At 31.0% G+C, this 19455-nt stretch overlaps 2 protein-coding genes and 1 pseudogene across 2 annotated transcripts; all 3 read right to left on the reverse strand.

The window, feature by feature from the left end:
• Positions 1-618: 618 nt before the first annotated feature.
• On the reverse strand, positions 619-3853 carry LOC128159840 (uncharacterized). The gene is made up of 6 exons (XM_052823047.1): positions 3500-3853; positions 3239-3291; positions 2984-3115; positions 2668-2788; positions 2521-2564; positions 619-2362 (listed from the first exon to the last, which is right to left on the reverse strand). The coding sequence occupies exons 1-6, from the start codon at positions 3616-3618 to the stop codon at positions 1911-1913; spliced, it is 921 nt and encodes a 306-aa protein (XP_052679007.1). The 5' UTR covers positions 3619-3853; the 3' UTR covers positions 619-1910.
• A 2978-nt stretch (positions 3854-6831) lies between these two features.
• On the reverse strand, positions 6832-9828 carry LOC128165121 (uncharacterized; annotated as a pseudogene).
• Positions 9829-12719: 2891 nt separating this feature from the next.
• Positions 12720-18498, reverse strand: LOC128169752 (uncharacterized). The gene is made up of 7 exons (XM_052835841.1): positions 18492-18498; positions 15909-16008; positions 15668-15720; positions 15444-15566; positions 13444-13558; positions 13300-13346; positions 12720-13171 (listed from the first exon to the last, which is right to left on the reverse strand). The coding sequence occupies exons 1-7, from the start codon at positions 18496-18498 to the stop codon at positions 12720-12722; spliced, it is 897 nt and encodes a 298-aa protein (XP_052691801.1).
• Between the last annotated feature and the right edge of the window lie 957 nt (positions 18499-19455).

Raw genomic sequence — 19455 nt, forward strand, 5'->3', positions numbered from 1 at the left:
CAAATTGGTGACAAGTTTATATTAACAGTTATCTTTTCCAACATTGAACCATTCTGACAGTTGAGAACCAAAACAAATGTCTTTTCTCTATCTTATAAGATTTACCACAGCAAGTGTTTATCAGGAAACTGTTTTCGGATTCCTCTTTTTCATTTCAGCATAGATCAATAGTATTTCGTGTGACATAACTTATTATAAGTATTTAAGATTTATGTTTCCTATATCCATAACCATCAAGTCCTATCTGTAAGACACAATTACAACCTAAAATGCATTGAACTCAAAGGATTAAATTTAATAAATTAACTGCATATATGAATAAATCTTTATCCTTCAATTGTGGAACAACACTTAATTTAATAGATCTCTTATAACTTAACAGAAAAAAAAATTAATATAAACTCGGACACTAGATATTGCAAGCCAATGTTTACACATATTGTAACGTCTTGCTGTACAGTGCCACAATAATATGTAGATAAGGTTTTGTACACATTTTTTCATATCTTAGATTTTTTTCAAAAACACTAAAATGTAATAATTTTTATTTTAAATAATCAAATTGAAATGGATGACAATTTGACTTATTGGTGACGTTTTACCTAGGCAGTGTAATTTTTACTTGTTTTACTTGCATAGGTAAACAAACATAGAGTAGATTACTTTTATTTATGCATTTATTTGTTATGTAAGAACACAATCTACATACGTTCAGTTTCCTAAACGAGGCAAACAAGTTGTTGCAACAAGAAATTCAAAAATCCCGATTTCAATCATCTTTACGCACGTTCTATGGTCAATATAATGAACTTGTCAGCAAGTACTGTGATTCATTAAGACACAAGCTAACATGCTTGGTACACCATTATTTATACAGCTGACTGAATACGGTTTCATCCGTTTCCATGATTTTGACAATGAGCACACAGCAGATGCGGCAGGGGATGCTTACTCTTCCCAGGCACTTGGTCTTACCTCTACCTTTTTAGAGTTGCTCTGCTTTGAATTTGCATTTCGCTATGTGGATTTTTGAGATGGTTGACGGTTTTTTATTGCCATTTTTCATTAATAATAGGTTAATCTAAAGCAAAAGCAATCGACATGAATCAAAGTCTTTAAGGTTGGTATTTTTTGTATAATTCGTACCGTGTTTTTGTTTCAATCATCTTAATTCAACAAGACTACTTACAGTGGCTTAACTTATTATTTGTAAATTTATATACAATACCTAACTTTAAAAACAATAGAGTTAATTTTCACAATTAATTTTCTTAGTATAATAAAAAAGATCAACATGATAAGGTTAATCTTAATACAACAAAAAGAAACGTACTTTATCTAGCAATTTAAATAAAGCCCTATAAATTATGAAGACCAATGGCATTATATGCAATTTCTAGAAACCAGGAAAAGGAACTTAAAATCAATAAACTCTCATGACTGAAACATCCTAGAAATCGGGAAGATATTTTGTCAAGACTTGAAATTTTGCAAGGGTTTTCTAGTGCTTTGGATACTTTTTGATTGAGCTAGAGTGGTTTTAAGATGTTAGTGAGATTCACGACCACGTGTTAAATCTCAGATCAACAACAATGACCAGGAAGATTGCGCTATCTGTAAACTATATTTAAAACTTATAAGCGGAAATCAAAATTGAGATTAAAAATAACATTTTTCGATCTATGTCATTTGGAATAATTAAGTTTTTTCATCCAGTTTTCCATGTTTGCATTTAATTCAAAAATAAATAAATGCTATGAGATTAAAAGCACTGATGTTTTTAGTTGAATATTAAGCTTACCGAATGCGTTTTAACAATGTACAAATATATGCAATTGTCAATAAAATTATATCTTATTAATACACATTATGATATAAGAGCGCGCACAAGTGTGTATGTGGCTTCACAACTATAAATGCGCTATTAAAATATTTCCATTGTTTTTATCCACTTTGGAATTGTAGTATTGATGAATTCCTACATTATTATATACCCCCGATGTATCAACAGTTATGTCTGAGCACGATTTTGACATCCGTTTATTCCTCTTTGCATTTTGGGAGAGGCTTACATAGCAGTCGTCCTCTGGAAATTCAGACAATGTTACAAGCGGTTGTTTACTCTTAAAACGTGCATCGATTGCGCTGTAATATTCTTCACCCATCTCATCCATTGTTTTGCTTGATGTACGCTCTTTGCAGAACAATCGGTTATACTCTGTTGAGTTTATTCTGTTTGGTGTGGTTTCCTTGTTGCCCTTTCTGTTGCTATCGAGAAGCATTCTTGATTCGCGAATGTCATCGTAATTTTCCTGAACTATATCCTGTATACTCGGAACTGTGAATAAATCCACTTGAAACCCTTTAATAAAGAGTTTTCCATAATTTTATTTTTACACCAGTTATTTAAATTATTTAGCACTCAAAACAATTACAAAATTATTGATTGTTTTGGGGGAAAAAAAGAAAATGTACTCGTGATGTGTTAATCTCATATTTATGAAACAAAATAACAATTACCTTCTGTTTTTTCAGCGGATTTAGGTTTGTACAACATCTTACGCCTGAAAAAATATAGATACAGTACAAAAGCTTCGCAGTTATTATACAGCATACAATTGATTTGAGTACCTTAAAAACCTAGGGCTTCATTATATTTTCTCTTACCATCTGTAAAACATCACACCGATGAATAACAAGGCCATTGAAAGCAAGACAGATCCAGATCCAATCACACACAGAAGCAAAGTGTCTTTACATTTGTCTTTAAATTCGTTGTTGATATAATCTAATGAAATAAATGTTATTTTAGTTCTCGGCATTCCATAAAATCAACCGAAGCTTTATATGAAATGGACTGCATGATAAAAGTTAAGTCATGGAAAAAAATAGAATTTGCATTGTTAATCATTTTTAAAAACTTTTAGCCATTTGTTAAGATTTTTTTTGAATTTTTTAAACTAATTTAACTAATGGAACCTACCAATTGTTTGGCAGCCAGTGTATTTATTGCAGACTTCGTGATTCTGGCACTTACACGTTTTTCTGCATCGGTATCCGTATGATATATTATGGCATGGTTCTGAACAGTTTAACCCAAATGCCCCGAAACATTCTGTCGTAAAAAATATTTTATAGATACAAATTTAGTTTATATATACCTACATGTAAATGTAAATCAATAGAAGTAGGCATGTACATGTATGCATCAATTACAAGCTTAATAAATAAATCGAACCTATACATTTTCCATCGTGCCAATAATATCCACTGCAGCAGTGAGTATTTCCACTGAAAGATTTCCATTTAAAACATATTTATTCACCATATACTCAGAGATAGTACCTACAAAACATTATCAATATCGTAAAAATAACCGAAACAATAAGTTTAAATTATTTATTCTTTAAATGGAAACGTAAATCTTGAGATGAATAAAGGAGGACGCATTTCAAATTAGCAAAATTAATAATAATTAAAATAAATAAATGGAACTTACTTTTCCTTTTGACATACATTATCTTGAGCTAAATTCTTTTCGTTTTGTCCTTGTACAATCTGTTGTAACACCAACATTATTGTTGCACATTTCGTAATGTTTATGTTCAAACTAATCATTTTAATAGATAATCCGCTTTTGGTTTTACTTGATTGTGATTTGAATATTTACTTGTTTTCCTTGTTTTCTCATTCCATTTGTATCGTTTTTAGACCGTTAATTGATACTCATCTATAAATATACCTGATCAGATATCACGTGGTTTGTTCAATGGCAAACGACCAACATAACAATGATTCATGCGAGATTTTCTAGTCAAAAGACAGGTTGGCTATTTCTTGGAATGTACAACAATTTCTATGAATTTGAAAGTAAAGCAAAGTTTTAAGAAATGTTTAAGTTATGGAACTAGAAAATGTTTATAGAATGATCAGATAAGTAAAAACATTATTTGCTTTCTCTTTTGTGAAACGTATTGATAAGCTAAAGCAAACCTGTACTTTATGTCGATCTATTCACCAAAAACCTTGCTTTTTCACAAAGACAACATTTTAATTTTGAATTGTCCAACAACTATAACTAAATTTAATGCAATCTCTACAAAAGTGTAATTAATGAATATATTGTTGCTGTGGAATTCACTAAAACCTGGGGTGACCTTTATTTCTTAAAGATATCAAATAATAATTATGTTCCTCTTTATATAATGTCATGTTTTGACTTTGGGCTTTACATTGTGATTCCCTGGCGGTGAGAGATCGAGATAAACAGATGAAGTTTGCTATGCGTATATATCTATTTATTCACATTATTTTAAATGTACTCAAATCAAATGTTGTTTAGGAGAGGTGGATGGTACTGGACATTTTAAGACTACGTCATTGTCCCTGAGATGAAGAGCCCTTTACAAAGATAGGAAAATTTTTAAATTATAAAGTTAAAGTGTTTAGATATATGAATATGACATAACTGTGTGATGCAGCACCTCTTCGTTAACAAGATTCTTGTACAATCACGAGGTGTTTGTTTGATATTTCTGTTCAATTGTTTTTTTTTTTTTAATACAAAAATATAGTGATTTTTGTTTATAATCAAGCTGTTTTCGATTAAAAGCTGTCTTATTGGTGACATTTTATCAAGACAGAATCAGTTTTACTCGTTTTACTTGCATAGGTGACCAAACATTCAGTAGATTATTTTTTGTTTATTTCTTTTTTCTTTATGCATGAGCATGCTATACATACGAATAGTTTTTTTAATCTGACGAGGCAAGCTACTATGACAAACAAGTTGTTAGGACAAGAATATCAAGAACCTCGATTAAAATCATCTTTCGCAGCACTGTTAAGGCTTACTATGAAAATATCAACATATTTAAACGTTCATAAAATGAGACGTCTATCATTACAAACTATTTATTTAAAGTTATTTGAAGTTAGATTGATCCGCCTCTCTCTACACAAATCGCTATACATCAAGTTGTTCAATATGACGTCACATCGACAGGTGCATCGCGATAAGTCAGTTGTTTATTTTTAACGTTGTTGGACTTAACTACTACAAAGTTGCATGCAGAAGTAATTTTTATATAGTTTTATGTGTTTGTTCCCATTTAATCGGGAGTTATTTTATTTTGGGGCATTTTTGATGTTTTTTTTATGTGATGTCATAGTTACCATTTCCCATATCTTCTGGTAGGCACGATCACAAAATAGACCTTAACAGTGCTGCGTTGCGCAAGAACTATGGTCAATACAATAATCTTGTCAGCAAGTACAATGATTCATTAGGAAACATGCTGACTGACGTTTTTAATATATGATGGACCATTATTTAGACACTGGACTGACTATGATTTCGTCCGTTTTCAATGATCTTGAACATGGGCACACGGCGGTTACGACCGGTCGGCAGGTGATGCTTACTCCTCCAAGGCACCTGATCCCACTTCTATCTTTTTAGAGGTCTGTGTCGCCCAGCTGCTTGGAATTTGTATGGATTTTTGAGGTGGTTGACGATTTATTTTTTTCAATTTTAATTAATAATAAGCAATACTAAAGCAAAATCAATCAACATTAACCAACATCTCTTAGGTTGATATTTTATGTATCTCCTGTGCAATGTTTTTATTTGTTTTAATCATTCAAATTCAACTGGAATCCTTTTACTATTTACAACTATTTACCGTTGCTTAACTTTTGTCTTATTGTATACAATAGAGAGACTCTCGTGTTTCAATTTGATATTGTTAGTATAATAGAAAAGATCAAAATGATCAGGTAACCTTAATACAACAAAAAAGACACATACTATATCTAGTCATTAGAAAAACAGGCATACGCGGGGGTGTTAAGGAAGCATATGGGATCTGAGTTACATGTAATTCCGTAAAATCACAAATCTTAATTATTATGTACATATTCAAATATCTAAGCAACGAAACGTAGATCAAAAACAAATAAAAAATACTGAAGACAATTTTTTTTCAGAAATTAGTTTGTATTACGTAGAATTACACATTGATGACGTCATGACTAAAAGTTGAATGTCGTGTGAATTTGATCGGAAAGCATTGTAAACATATTCAAATTATAACTAATCTAAGAACTCTAATAAAGTATTGTGGTGTGATTTATTGAGAATTGAATATAAGACTACTGGGGGAGATGTTAAGTTTATCAATCATTCGCTAAAAGATATGTAAATTTGCTTTTATTTCTCGGCCAGGCTTTCCTCTGTCGTTGTTTGCGATATAAAAATCCGACTAGAACAACACTACCCCGTATATATTGAACTTGAAATTTTATACGTATCGTTAGTTTGATCAATGCTTAAATTGAAAAGTGCTGCTAGAATCACATGGTGTGTGTTGTTTTGATGCAATTTGCCGTTTTCCGTGCAAACTATATAAAAGTTGGGAAGGTTTTACGAGAACCGGATAAATAACTTTTTAATAAGGAAAAACATAGGATTCTAGCAGCGGTTTTGATTAAACTGAGATATTTTACTTTCACTTGGTATGTTTATTTGATTTTTGAAACCGCGGGGTAGTGTTGTTCTATCTCATTTTATGTTAAGGAATATACGTTAGCTATTTATAGTTGTCACGTGATAATGCACCAATGTGGCAGTTATGTACTACCCGATTTTATTGCACTGACATCTATTTTAAAGGATAATACTAAGTTTTTGATCATATTCCAAATGATTATTTAATTTCACGATTTTGAATATAACAGTCAAAATAAGACGCTATATTGCCCATCTGCTTCCTTAACACCCCCGCGATACATGATCAATTGCATTGTATCCAAGTTCTAGAAAACAGGAAAAGAAACTTGAACTCAATAAATTGTCGTGACTGGAACATCCTAGAAATCGGGAAGATATTTTGTCAAGACTTAAAATTTTGCAGGGGTTTTCAAGTGCGTTGGATACTTTTGGATTAAGCTAGAGTGTCTAATAAACGTGGTTTTCAGATGTAAGTGAGATTCACGACCACGTGTTAAACTCAGATAAACAACAATGACCAGGAAGATAGCGCTATATGTAAACTATATTTAAAAATTATAAGCGGAAATCAAAAATTGAGATGAAAATCATTTTTTTTTCGATCTATGACATTTTTGGCAGAATAAAGTTTTTAACCCAGTTTTCCATGTTTGTATTAAATCAAAATAAATATTTTGAGTTTTTAAAAGCAATGGGGTTGTTTGTTGAGTAGCAAGCTTATCGAATGCGATTTATACAATGAACAAATGCATGTAAATGTCATTTAAATTATATTTCATTTCTTACTTACTGAAAAAAATAGGGGTTTCTTTAAAGATGGAAATGAATCTCATTACAAATGACGATAGAAGAGCGCATGTGTGTATGTGGTTTCACAGCTATAAATGCGTTATTAAAATATTTCCATTGTTTTATCCACTTTGGAATTATTGTTTTGATAAATTCCTACATTATTATACACCCCCGATGTATCAACATTTTGGGAGAGGCTTACATGGCAGTCGTCCTCTGGAAATTCAGACAATGTTACAAGTGGATGTTTACTCTTAAAACGTGCATCGATTACGATATAATATTGTTCACCCATCTCACCCATTGTTTTGCTTGATGTACGCTCTTTGCAGAACAATCGGTTATACTCTGTTGAGTTTATTCTCTTTGGTGTGGTTTCCTTGATGTCCTTTCCGTTGCCATCGAGAAGCATTCTTGATTCGCGAATGTCATCGTAATTTTCTTGAATTATATTCTGTATGCGCGAAACTGTGAATAAATCCACTTGAAACCCTATAATGTAGAGTTTTCCATCATTTTTGTGTGTGTTTTTACTTCAGTTATTTAGATTATTTAGTAATCAAAACAATTACAAAATTAATATTATTGTTTTGGAAAAAAAAGAAGAAAATGTACTCGTGATGTGTTAATCTCATATTTATTAAACAACATACAATTACCTTTTTTTGTTTCTTTTTTTTAGTGAATTTAGGTTTATATTTTCTCTTTCCATCTGTAAAAACATCACACCGATGAATAACAAGGCCATTGAAAGCAACCAGATCCAGATTCAATCACACTCCTGCGAATGTTATTGCCATTGGAATTTAGACCACGTGGTTTTATTTAACCCTTTTAGTTTCGCAATAAAAATCCTGCCTCGTGTTTATAGTTTTTTTCCTAAAATCTATAGGTACTTGTAGTTAAATATAAAATTAAGAGTTTTTCATTTTAAACTTTATCTTGATAAAATGATTTCTAGAAATAAATATGACAGAAGAAATTATAGGTTTTTTCTGCTGTTGCAACAATTAACATGCTTATTAAAAAATCCCCTTTAAGGATTAATTTTTGACCGGCGCCTGACCTAGAAATAGCATCAGTAGTGAAACAGACTATAATATTTTATGCAGAATGTTCCTTTAAAATACCTCGATATACTAAGTCTTTATGTAAAACAGACATCTATTCCTTTTTTAAAGGCATGGCCTTGCATTCCAAAAGCTTTAAACATGGCTATGATTTTATTAAGCAATCTACTAATTGTTTATGATTTCAACCACGTGTAAAGTGGTTGAACACGAACAATAGCTCTGTTCTAAATATCATATTTTAGTTTAGCTAATCTCTAGATGATGAAATAAGACATATATCTTAATAAATTTTCATGTTTTAACAAACAAGTAGGATATTCTATGAAAAATAACCATTACTTACGTATTTGGAGAATATTATCCGAACACTAATACTTCCGCTCGAAATTTCACAGAAACTGAGCAAATCTCGGTGAAGTCTCCTAAACTTTCATTCGAGCATCTCGGGATTTATTACGTACTTAGCAATGATAAAAAACCATTCCGAACACTTTTATAGGGGTGAATCACATACATAAGCAAAGTGTCTTTACATTTTTCTTTACATTCTTTGTTGATATAATCTAATGAAATTAATGTTATTTTAGTTCTCGGCATTCGTTTTAGCAATTATTTAGAATAAAACTTAAAATCAACCGACGCTCTACTAGTATATGAAATGGATTGCATGATAAAAGCTAAGTCATTGAAAAAAAAGAAGAATTTGCATTGCTAATCATTTTTAAAAACTTTTAGCCATTTGTTAGATGCTTTTTGATTTTTAGAACTTGCAAATGGAACTTACCAATCGTTTGGCAACCAGTGTATTTATTGCAGACTTCATGATTCTGGCACTTACACGTTTTTCTGCATCGGTATCCGTATGATATATTATGACATGGTTCTGAACAGTTTAACCCAAATGCCCCGAAACATTCTGTCGTAAAAAATATTTTATAGATACAAATTTAGTTTATATATACCTAGATGTAAATCAATAGAAGTAAGCATGTACATGTATGCATCAATTACATTCTTAATAAATTAATCGAACCTATACATTTTCCATCGTGCCAATAATATCCATTGCAGCAGTGAGTATTTCCACTGAAATATTTCCATTTAAAACATATTTATTCACCATATACTCAGAGACAGTAGCAACAAAACATTATAAATATCGTAAGAATAACCGAAACAATAAGTTAAAAAATTTTATTCTTTAAATGGAAACGTAAATCTTGAGATGAATAAAGGAGGACGCATTTCAAATTAGCAAAATTAATAGGGAGTATTTTAAAATAAATAAATGGAACTTACTTTTCCTTTTGACATACATTATCTTGAGATAAATTCTTGTCATTTTGTCCTTGTACAATCTGTTGTAGCACAAACATTATTGTTGCACATTTCGCCATTTTTATGTTCAAACTAATCATTTGGAATAGATAATCCGCTTTTGGTTTTACTTGATTGTGATTCGTATATTCACTTGCTTTCCTTGTGCTCTCATCCAAGTTATATTGTTTTTAAACTGTTAATTGCTACTCATATATCAATATACGTGATCAGAAATCACGTGGTTTGTTCAATGGCAAACGACCAACATTGCAACGATTCATGCAAGATAATCTAGTCAAAAGACAGGTTGGCTATTTGTTGGAATGTATAGCAATTTCTATGAATTTGAAAGTGAAACAAAGTTTAAAAATGTGTTGAAGTTATGGAACTAGAAAATGTTTATAATAAAGATTATATACGTATTACAACTATTTGTTTTCTTTTTTGTTAAACGTGTTGGTAGGCTAAAGCAAACCTGTACTTTATGCACACTCTGTTCACCTAAAGCGTTGTTGTTTCTTGAAGATAACATTTTAAGTTGAAATATCTAAGAACTGAATCTAAATTTAATGCAATCTACAATTTTGTAATTAAATAAATGTATAACTGCTGCGGAATTCACTGAAACCTGGGGTGACCTGTATTTCTTAAAGATATCAAATAATAATTATGTTTCTCTTTATATAATGTCATATTTTGACTTTGTGCTTTATTTTTTGATTCCCTGGCGGTGAGAGATTTAGACAAACTGATGAAAATTGATATGCGTATACATCTATTTACTCACATTATAAATCAAATGTTGTTTAGGAGAGCTGGATGATCCTGGACATTTTAAGACTCTATCATTGTCCTTGAGCTGAAGAGCACTTCATAAAGATAGGAAAATTTTTAAATTTTAAAGTTAAAATGTTTAGATATTACACTTCATGGATAAAAATATCATATCTAAAATTTTAATGCAAATATAATAGGTAATTGTTTAACATTTATCCCCGTTAAAGAAAACAGGATGTACAAACATACAAATTTGCATTGTTATCAGTTTTAAAACGACATAGAAATAACTTTATGAATATGACTGAATTTCTGTAATGCAGCACGTCTTCGTTAATAAGATTCTTGTACAATCACTTAACGTATATTATTTGATAATTCTGTTCAAATCTATATTTGAATTTGAATACTTCTTTAGTTTAAGCAATTTTATGAATATACCTCGATACAATCTTGGTTGTGAAGGTAATATTTAAGAACATCCTATGGTATTTTCAACACTTTAATTTAAATGTAAGCCAGATTAAAAAATAATGTGCAGGAACGTTTACAACTGAAGACCTTATTGTAATTGCTTTGTTTCTTTTCCCTTTTAACATTTTTTTCTTACGCTTTTTTGTACAAGCGATTTCTTGAAAACGACTCAACCGATTTTCGATAAAATTTCAGATCTTGTAGATATTGATAAAAACCTTATACAGAATTTTTTATTTAAATGACATCATTTTTGTTCGTGATTTAGCAATTTCCATAAGGTTTGTTTGTTCTGTTATCTCCTCCTAAATACAAAAGAAATTGAGTTTAAATTTTCAGGAATTGTACACGAACAAATGTAGATGTGTCAAAAGGCATTTATGATTACTTTGTTTCAAAGGCGTCGAATCTCGCCTAGCCCTACAAATTGGGTTAAAAAACTACATGATTTTTAATGGTTTTCGTTCTCTATCTCCTTCTTGAAAATATATAGCAAATAAACTTTATTTTTCAAAGAGCTTTCGTATGATATCAAGAAAATGAGGCTGGTCAAAAACGCGGAAGTGTGGTGATGCTAGTAAACAAAGGGTCCTGGGTTCAATTCTCCCCGTGGGCTTTATTTTGTTTTTTTTTTTCATTTAATTTTCTAGAACAAAAATCGTTTTTAATACATTTCTTTCATAAAGTTAATTCATTTTGTTGGTAAATTAAGCACAATATTGAATTAATTTTTTTAATGGCTTAAAGGTGGCTTAACGGTAGCTTAAAGGTAGCTTAAAGGTGGGTTAAAGAAGTTTGGACATTAAGGACCTATAAGTTGTCCTTAAAGGTGGCTTAACGGTGGCTTAAAGATAGTCTTTAAGCTGCCTTTAAGCCATCTTTACGCTTTCTTTAAGCCACGTTTAAGCAACACATATAGCTTAAAGGCGGCTTAAAGATCGTCTTTAAGCTACCTTTAAACACCTTTAAGCTATCTTTAAGGAGGACTTAAAGATGGTCATTCATCCTGTGATTTTTAGGACCGTTATGTTTAAGTCGTGATATCTGTGAAGACACATTTCATAACAAACAAAAGTTGACGAGAAATCAGCGTTGTAATTGAAAATATTTATTCAGAATATCGAATGTTGAAAAAATTGCAATGTAGGACCATGAATTGTTGTGTTCGTGTACTATAATTTATGATATTCATTATTTTTTTAAAGGAAATATTTGTGGATTTTACTTTCAAAAAATTTACACGAAGTCTTTCTGTTTTAAAATACATTTATTCATTAATCTTTTATTTTTTTATTACATGCACAAATAATTCTTTATACCTGTTGCTGCATGTGTTGCCTAAAACAGGATTTAGGGAATGATAGATGTCCCAAAGACACTTATTGATGAATTATAAAATATCTAAACTCAAACAAGTTGTACATCTTTTCACAATGATGATTGAAACAAGACATTTCTTTTATTTCTTGTGTTCTTTATTCCTGTCACATTTTCCTTTTTATGACCAGTGATGAAATTGGCTGACCGATATTTTACTATCGAATCTATCTACTTAAACATTCACAGATACACAGTGTAGACCAAATGGTGTTTATTCTCCATGGCGGTAAATCTAAAGAAAGTGTTGTTAACATGTACAGCTTTCACTTTCTTTAGTCGAGGTAATAGCGAGCTTGGTTATAGGCATATTGTGATATTTGATTTACAGTGGTAAAAAAGGACATAAAAAAGACGTTTGTTTTAGTAGGCGTTGCTTAATATAATTGAAATGACTATAAATGTTCTATCAGAATAATTCGATTGTTTGTATCCCCACTGGCCTTGCACCATTGATTTGAATATATATCATGGTATGTATCCGACATATCTATCTTTAGATCAGAGCATGACTTTGATATTCTCTTATTCTGCCTAGCAAGCTGAGATACACTGACATAGCACTCGTCTTCAGGAAATTCGGACATCGTGACGAGCGGCATTTTACTTTTAAAACGTGCATCAATCGTACTATAATATTGTTCAGGCATCTCGCTAATTGATTTCCGAGATGTGCGCCCTTTGAGGTACAAATGACTATAATCCGTTGAACTTAGTCTATTTTCTATAGTTTCCCTGTGGCAATTTCCTTTATCAGCAAGGAGCATTCGAGATTCTCGAATATCATCGTAGTTTTCCTGAAAAACTTCATGATTTCCAGAAAAAGGTAAGAAATCCACTTGAAAACCTACAAGAGAATTTTCCCTACTGTTTAAAATTTGATGTTTAACGAGATTATATTTTTAATAAGATTCCCGTCATTATCATTTTTGATGAATATATCTGAAAAAAGAATGGCATACAAAAACTAATTACCTCTTGGAATATTGATTGGATGTAAATTGCTTTGCAAAATAGTATGCCTGAAAATCAATTTAAAAGACATATCTAGTATTCATTAATTTTTTGGGATCGCAAAAATAGATTTGATTGGTTTTCATTTATTGTCTTTTTTCTTACCACCTATAGAACAAGACACCAACAAACAACAAGGCGAGAGATAGCATGGTTGATCCGAATCCAATTACCAACAAAAGCATTGTGTTATGACATTCTGCGCTGCTGTCCATTTCATCTGATCAATTCAGATATGAAATAAAAATAATAAGTTTCAAGATATAATTTTTAAAATAATAAGATTTGTAGTTTTCTTTTAACCAGGATCAGAAAACGAGATGCATGCATAGAAATCTCGCTATGATAAATCTAAATTTCTTTTCTGGCTAACACGGATTTGTAATTTTTAAATAATTATTATGTCCAAAAGCAAGGGCAATAAAGCTGAAAGACTCCCATACTAACAATAATTCTGGGTAAACAGTTCTGACAAAACCCTTGAAAAAGAACGTAAATTACTTTTATCTAAAATGTATTTCCATTTAAAATTAGTCAAAGCTTCAAACTGACGCAATTTTTAAATCATTACTTACTTTTTTTTCTACTTATCTGGTTCGACGAATTTGTCTCATTTTGTAAACTTTGTTCTTGTGTGGACTGCACAATCAACATTGTTGTTAACGTGCATTTTAGCATTTCGGCAAATTAAAGTCATTTATCTTTCACTGCGGTAAAGCTTTATTTTTCCTGGTGTTTAATCTGATCATCTATTATAAATGATCAGACATCACGCGTTTTTAATTTTCATGGCAATCGACCAGAAAGCAAAATACACATGCATCGGGAAATCCAAACACATGGGTTTATCATCAATTAAGCCATTTAACAGAAGAACTTACTAACTGATGTTCTGTTGATTGTTAAGCCAGTTTAACATACCTTTTCTTTATAATAACCAAGTATGCAGTTTTTAACCCGACGCTAGCGATTTTGTAATTCGGATTATTTTTGTAAATGTTGCCATAATTTGACCTTTTGTACTTTTTTCACGAACAACACTGTTTTGAGAGGGCAGCTATGGAGTTATGATGACCTATGGAGAAAGTATCATTGAAAGTACTACTGGTTAAAGGTAGTAAGGGACAGTTTCGAATTAAGTACCCGTCAATATTTTTGTAAAATTGAGAGTTGCTGTACTTAAAGGCTTACGAGTGGTGCTAAAATTCATGAAATGATTTTTAATGATTATCATTAGTTAGAGGGGTGTCTGTTGTTGAAATTGATATGCAATATGTAGGCCCCTAATGTTAGTTACATGAGAATCAGAAGTTAAATGCGAAACCTGCGGCTATGACTGTTGTGCTGACTTTACACAGTGAAATTGCAAGTTACAGACGGGAGGTAAAATAACACGAAAAGTAGGTGGATGGGACATTGTAAACTATACACCGGTAAGTTTCTGACATGTAATAGTGCAACATGCACGCGGTACGGAAGGTCAACCCTCTGCAGGGAATTAGCTGGGGGAGGTCTTAAAAGCTGAAAAATCATGAAAAATTAGCAAAATATGAAAGGGTTAAAATCTCATAAAAACCAGCATGTAGAGAATTTTACAGGTTTTGACTAATAATTTTCTTCAGAAATTGGTGATTTGCCTTATAAAGAGTGAATTAAAGGTATTTGTGCTGAATGGGAACTGAGGAAATTCTAGTTACAGAGTTCTGAAGACATGCATCACTTGGCTACAATGAATTGTATCCAAAAAACTGTCCCCTGCCACCTATATAGACATTTATCCTGTGTTTTGCTTTTAACAAATACTTGTAACACGGACGTAAATTAGCAAATTGCCCGAAACTATATTGATGATTTAACAAAAAATTCTTTAAATATTCTTGAGTTACTAACATTTGATATACGTTTTTTAAATTATAGATCTATGCATGAAAAAACCCCATCTATATATCAATATTATCAGAGTATAAAACAATCAAGATACTTGCTTTTAATATGAATATAGAACAAAAAGCTTGAAGGTCATGCCAACTATGCTTTCTCGAATAAATTTTCCTTGAATAAAAATTTCCAACAATAAAGACGTGCCACTTTAAAATGTAACTCACTACAACCGAAGTATCTATTGCAGATTTCATCCTTCTGACAGTCACATTGATTTTTACATAGATATCCAAAGAAATTACTTTCGCATGGGATTGAACAATTAGGTCCAATGGCTCCAAAACATTCTATTATAAAAGAATTACAGAATCATCTCTTCGATCATATTTTATTTGTTAAATGAAATTGAAAAAAAAAATCAATGAAATCTTAATCAAACAGAGCGAACTTTTACATATTCCATCTTGAATATAGTATCCTGTACAGCATATACTGCTCTCACTGAAACATTTTAAATATTTGATAGTTACTAAGCAATAAACATGAAAGAATTCCATTTTGACAGTAATTTTAGGTAAGTAGTTTTGACCAAATCCTTAAAAGAATGTAAATCTACGTCATCTGAAAAGTATTTCCAATTAAAATTAGTCAAAACTCCAAACTGAGGCAATTTATAAAGCTTTACTTACTGTTCTTCTTTTCCACATATCTGTTTTGACGAATTTGTCTCAAAGCATAAACTTTGTTCTAGTGTGCACTGCACAATCAACAATGTTGTTAACGCGTATTCTACAATTTTGGTAAATTAAAGTTAATTATCTTTCAACGCCGTTAAACTTAATTTTTCCTGGTGTTTATTTCTGATGATCTTTTATAAATAATCAGATATCATGTGATTTATTTTAATTGCAGTCGGCGTGGAAGCAAAACAAATGCGTTGAAAGATCTTGAAACCCGATTTATTATCGATTATGACATTTAACAGAAGAATTAACTGACTGATATTCTGTTGATTGATAAATCAGTTTATCAGACATTTTTTTAAAAGTAACTAAGTATGAAGTTTTTACCCCACGCAAGCAATTTTGTAATAAGATTATTTCTGATAATTTTGCCATAATTGGACCTTTCGTACTTTCCTAATATAAATTAAGATACATAAAATATTAAGATTTTGCCTTTTTTTTGTATCAAACTTTTAAAAAACTTAAAGATCATGAAAACTATGCTTTCTAGAGTGAATAGAAGTCTAACAATAAATACACCCACTTTAAAAGAAAACGAACTAAGCACCGGACAACCGAGGTATTTATCGCAAAGTTCATGCTTTTCATATTCCTATGAGGTTTTTTTACAGTGATATCCGAAGCTATTATATTTGATGGACATGGAGTTGAATAGTCAGGTTCAATTGCTCCAAAACATTCTATTTAAAAAAAATGCAGAAACATGATCATAGCCTATATATTTGAAATCAATATTTTTCAATAAAATGTCAATCAAACGGAGCCATTTTTACATATTCCTTTGTCATTAACAGTAAATGTCAGTGTAATTAACAATTTACATTCCCACTGAGCTTGAAACAAAAGATACCAAAGATTCTCAACCATCTGTTTCATATTTGGATGTTTGGCTATTTTACCAGAAAAAGACGTTAATTATAACCTAACAACAAAACTATAAGATAAACGTGGTTATTTTAATTTTTCCATCGTCATCTTCCCTTACTTAGGTACATACCATCATCACTTGCTTATGGGGTTTATTTTTCAAAGCTTATTTGTTATGCAAGAGCACGCTCTACATACGAACAATTTTCTTAACAAGGCAACCTACAAAAATATCAAGAACCTCAAATAAAGAATTTTCACATGATAACTGACGTTTTTCATACCGGACTGACTACGATGTCTTCCGTTTTTCATGATTTTGACAATGAGCTCATGGCGGGTGCGACGGGTCAGCAGGGGATGCTTTCTCCTCGTAGGCACCTAATCCCACCTCCAATGTACTGGAGGTCCGTGTTTGCTCAAGGTTTGTACTTTGACCATCACACAGAAATCAAATCATCAACGTTTCGTTTTTCCCTAATATGACATTTTCCTGATTTTGACATTTACCCCGATCATGATATGCCATCAACTGATAAACCAGCTTTTGGCACCAAAACAAAATTTGACAACATAATATTATCTTTATTACATTAAAAACCACGAAAAGTATCAAAATGTGTCATTGAAATGTTTACTATTCAATATTTACAATTTCCAGTGCCTTTGCCTGTGACAACCCTACGAATCAATTTTGTGATGTATTGTCAAATAGAGTTTCATTGATGTTTTAAATATTTAATCGCACAGTTGCTGAAAATAATATTAATGTAAGTAATAAGGAATCATTCTTTGTATATTTTGAGGTGATCGGATCAGATCTCAACTTATCATAAAGCCAATCGGGATATAATAGATTCGGTCACCCCGACCGTATTTGATTATCTCATGATACTAAAAATGGTTCATTAATTGCTATCTTTAAATATCCAATATATTTATCTATGACCAAAGATACATAAACACAAAATACATAGAGTTATTCAAAAAGCCCAAGCAATAAATTGTTTAGATTTGGATTTATTTTGTAACAAAAACAGGAATTTGGAGCATAAAGAGATAACAACTATCCATGTCATGACACAGAGCACAATTTGGTGACATTAACATTCTTCAATGAAATACACGTAATGTTTTTTATTCAATCGACAAATTAGGGGAAAAAATCATTTTGTTGATACGTAGATAACACCTTTGGATAACACAAAGTTTCAAATTTATAATAATGTGAAATAAAGTAGTTTAGACACAAACGAATTAATTTTATGGATCTAAAAACTAACGGAAGTGGAGTTACGAGACAATTAGAATAAAACATTTGTTCATCGTTTTTATTGTATGTTTTATTCATCTTATTGCAGGAGTCATAGATTGTATTCAACAAATAAAAACCGACAATTAAAAACCGTATCTAGTTTATTTAATGTCTATAATAAAAACTTACTTATTGACTCCGAGTTTTACAAAACAATAAATCTGGCCTCATTTTTGCAGGTTCATAATTTTATGATTTGACAAATACAGTTTTTGAAAATACTTTTAGTTTTTTCACCCAAATTTATGAGGAAAATACACAAAATATCAGTACCTTTCCGAGAGATTCTAACAATGACTCTGAAAAATATGTTATGAAATTATTAATTTTTATAAGAGAAGTACTTCGCATACTTACTGAACTATAAAAAAAACTTTTCAATACTAAAGTGTGAACATTAAACATTTTATTTTTGTGACAGACGTTTTACTTCATATAATTGCAACAAATAATTTTTTGTTAGAATTAAGAGTGTTTTGCATTGAGTTACGATTGGATTTCAAAGCGTATGGTTTTTGTACTAACAATGCCTTATGTTCGCTTGATTTAAGTACTTGATGCAACACGTGTTGTACTAGATGGTTCACAGAGAAACCATCCACATTTTAAGATGCACGATATTCATGCCATACAGTGTATATATTTTGTAATCAATGTTAAGGGTACATGTCTAATAAATTTGTTATTAATTGCAACAATACGATATATTTCCCGGTGAAAAACATACACTGCAATAAATGTCACGATTGAAATTTCTTTCACAACAAAGGACAAGAGTGTTTTATTTTTGGAATAAAATAAAGGCACAGAACACTTTCACATACGCCTTTTTTAATATACATTCGCTTCAAATATGATACACACAAGATGAATGACAGAGCTATTATAATGATTTCCAGATCTTTCAATTAAAGCTGCTTCGTTTTAGTGTTTACCCATCGCTGTTAATATTCGGTATTGTTCGAGTAAGTAGAGCATTTACTGCTAATCCGAAATGTATTTTTATGGAACCTGATGTACAGCTGTATGTTTACAAACCAGACTTTACTGAGAACATTTTAGGACTTCGACATCGGCCTCCAATCGTAAGTACGCTTACATGTTTAAACATCTCATTGATTAAAGTGTAAGGTTTTTTTTCATAATTGTTTTTCGTACAAACGCAAAAGAATGCATCAAATATCATATTAGAAAACCGACATAATCAAAATATTTACAATGCATATGTAGTTGCACAAATTGGTGAGAAGTTCATGTTAACAGTTATCTTTCCCAACATCGAAGCATACTGACAGATAAAAACCAAAA

Source organism: Crassostrea angulata, chromosome 1 (genome assembly GCF_025612915.1).
Source record: "Crassostrea angulata isolate pt1a10 chromosome 1, ASM2561291v2, whole genome shotgun sequence".
NCBI classification, from domain to species: Eukaryota; Metazoa; Mollusca; class Bivalvia; order Ostreida; family Ostreidae; genus Magallana; species Magallana angulata.

Excerpts from the sequence above, each read along its gene's own strand:
- LOC128159840 (XM_052823047.1), bottom strand. The coding sequence starts at position 3,618 with ATGATTAGTTTGAACATAAACATTACGAAATGTGCAACAATAATGTTG. Across the intron at positions 2,789-2,983 it reads CACTGGCTGCCAAACAATTG|ATTATATCAACAACGAATTT; the intron begins GTAGGTTCCATT and ends TTATTTCATTAG. Across the intron at positions 2,363-2,520 it reads ATCCGCTGAAAAAACAGAAG|GGTTTCAAGTGGATTTATTC; the intron begins GTAATTGTTATT and ends TCTTTATTAAAG.
- LOC128169752 (XM_052835841.1), bottom strand. Across the intron at positions 13,559-15,443 it reads CAATAGATACTTCGGTTGTA|ATGAAATGGACAGCAGCGCA; the intron begins GTGAGTTACATT and ends TGAATTGATCAG. Across the intron at positions 13,347-13,443 it reads GGTGTCTTGTTCTATAGGTG|GCATACTATTTTGCAAAGCA; the intron begins GTAAGAAAAAAG and ends ATTGATTTTCAG.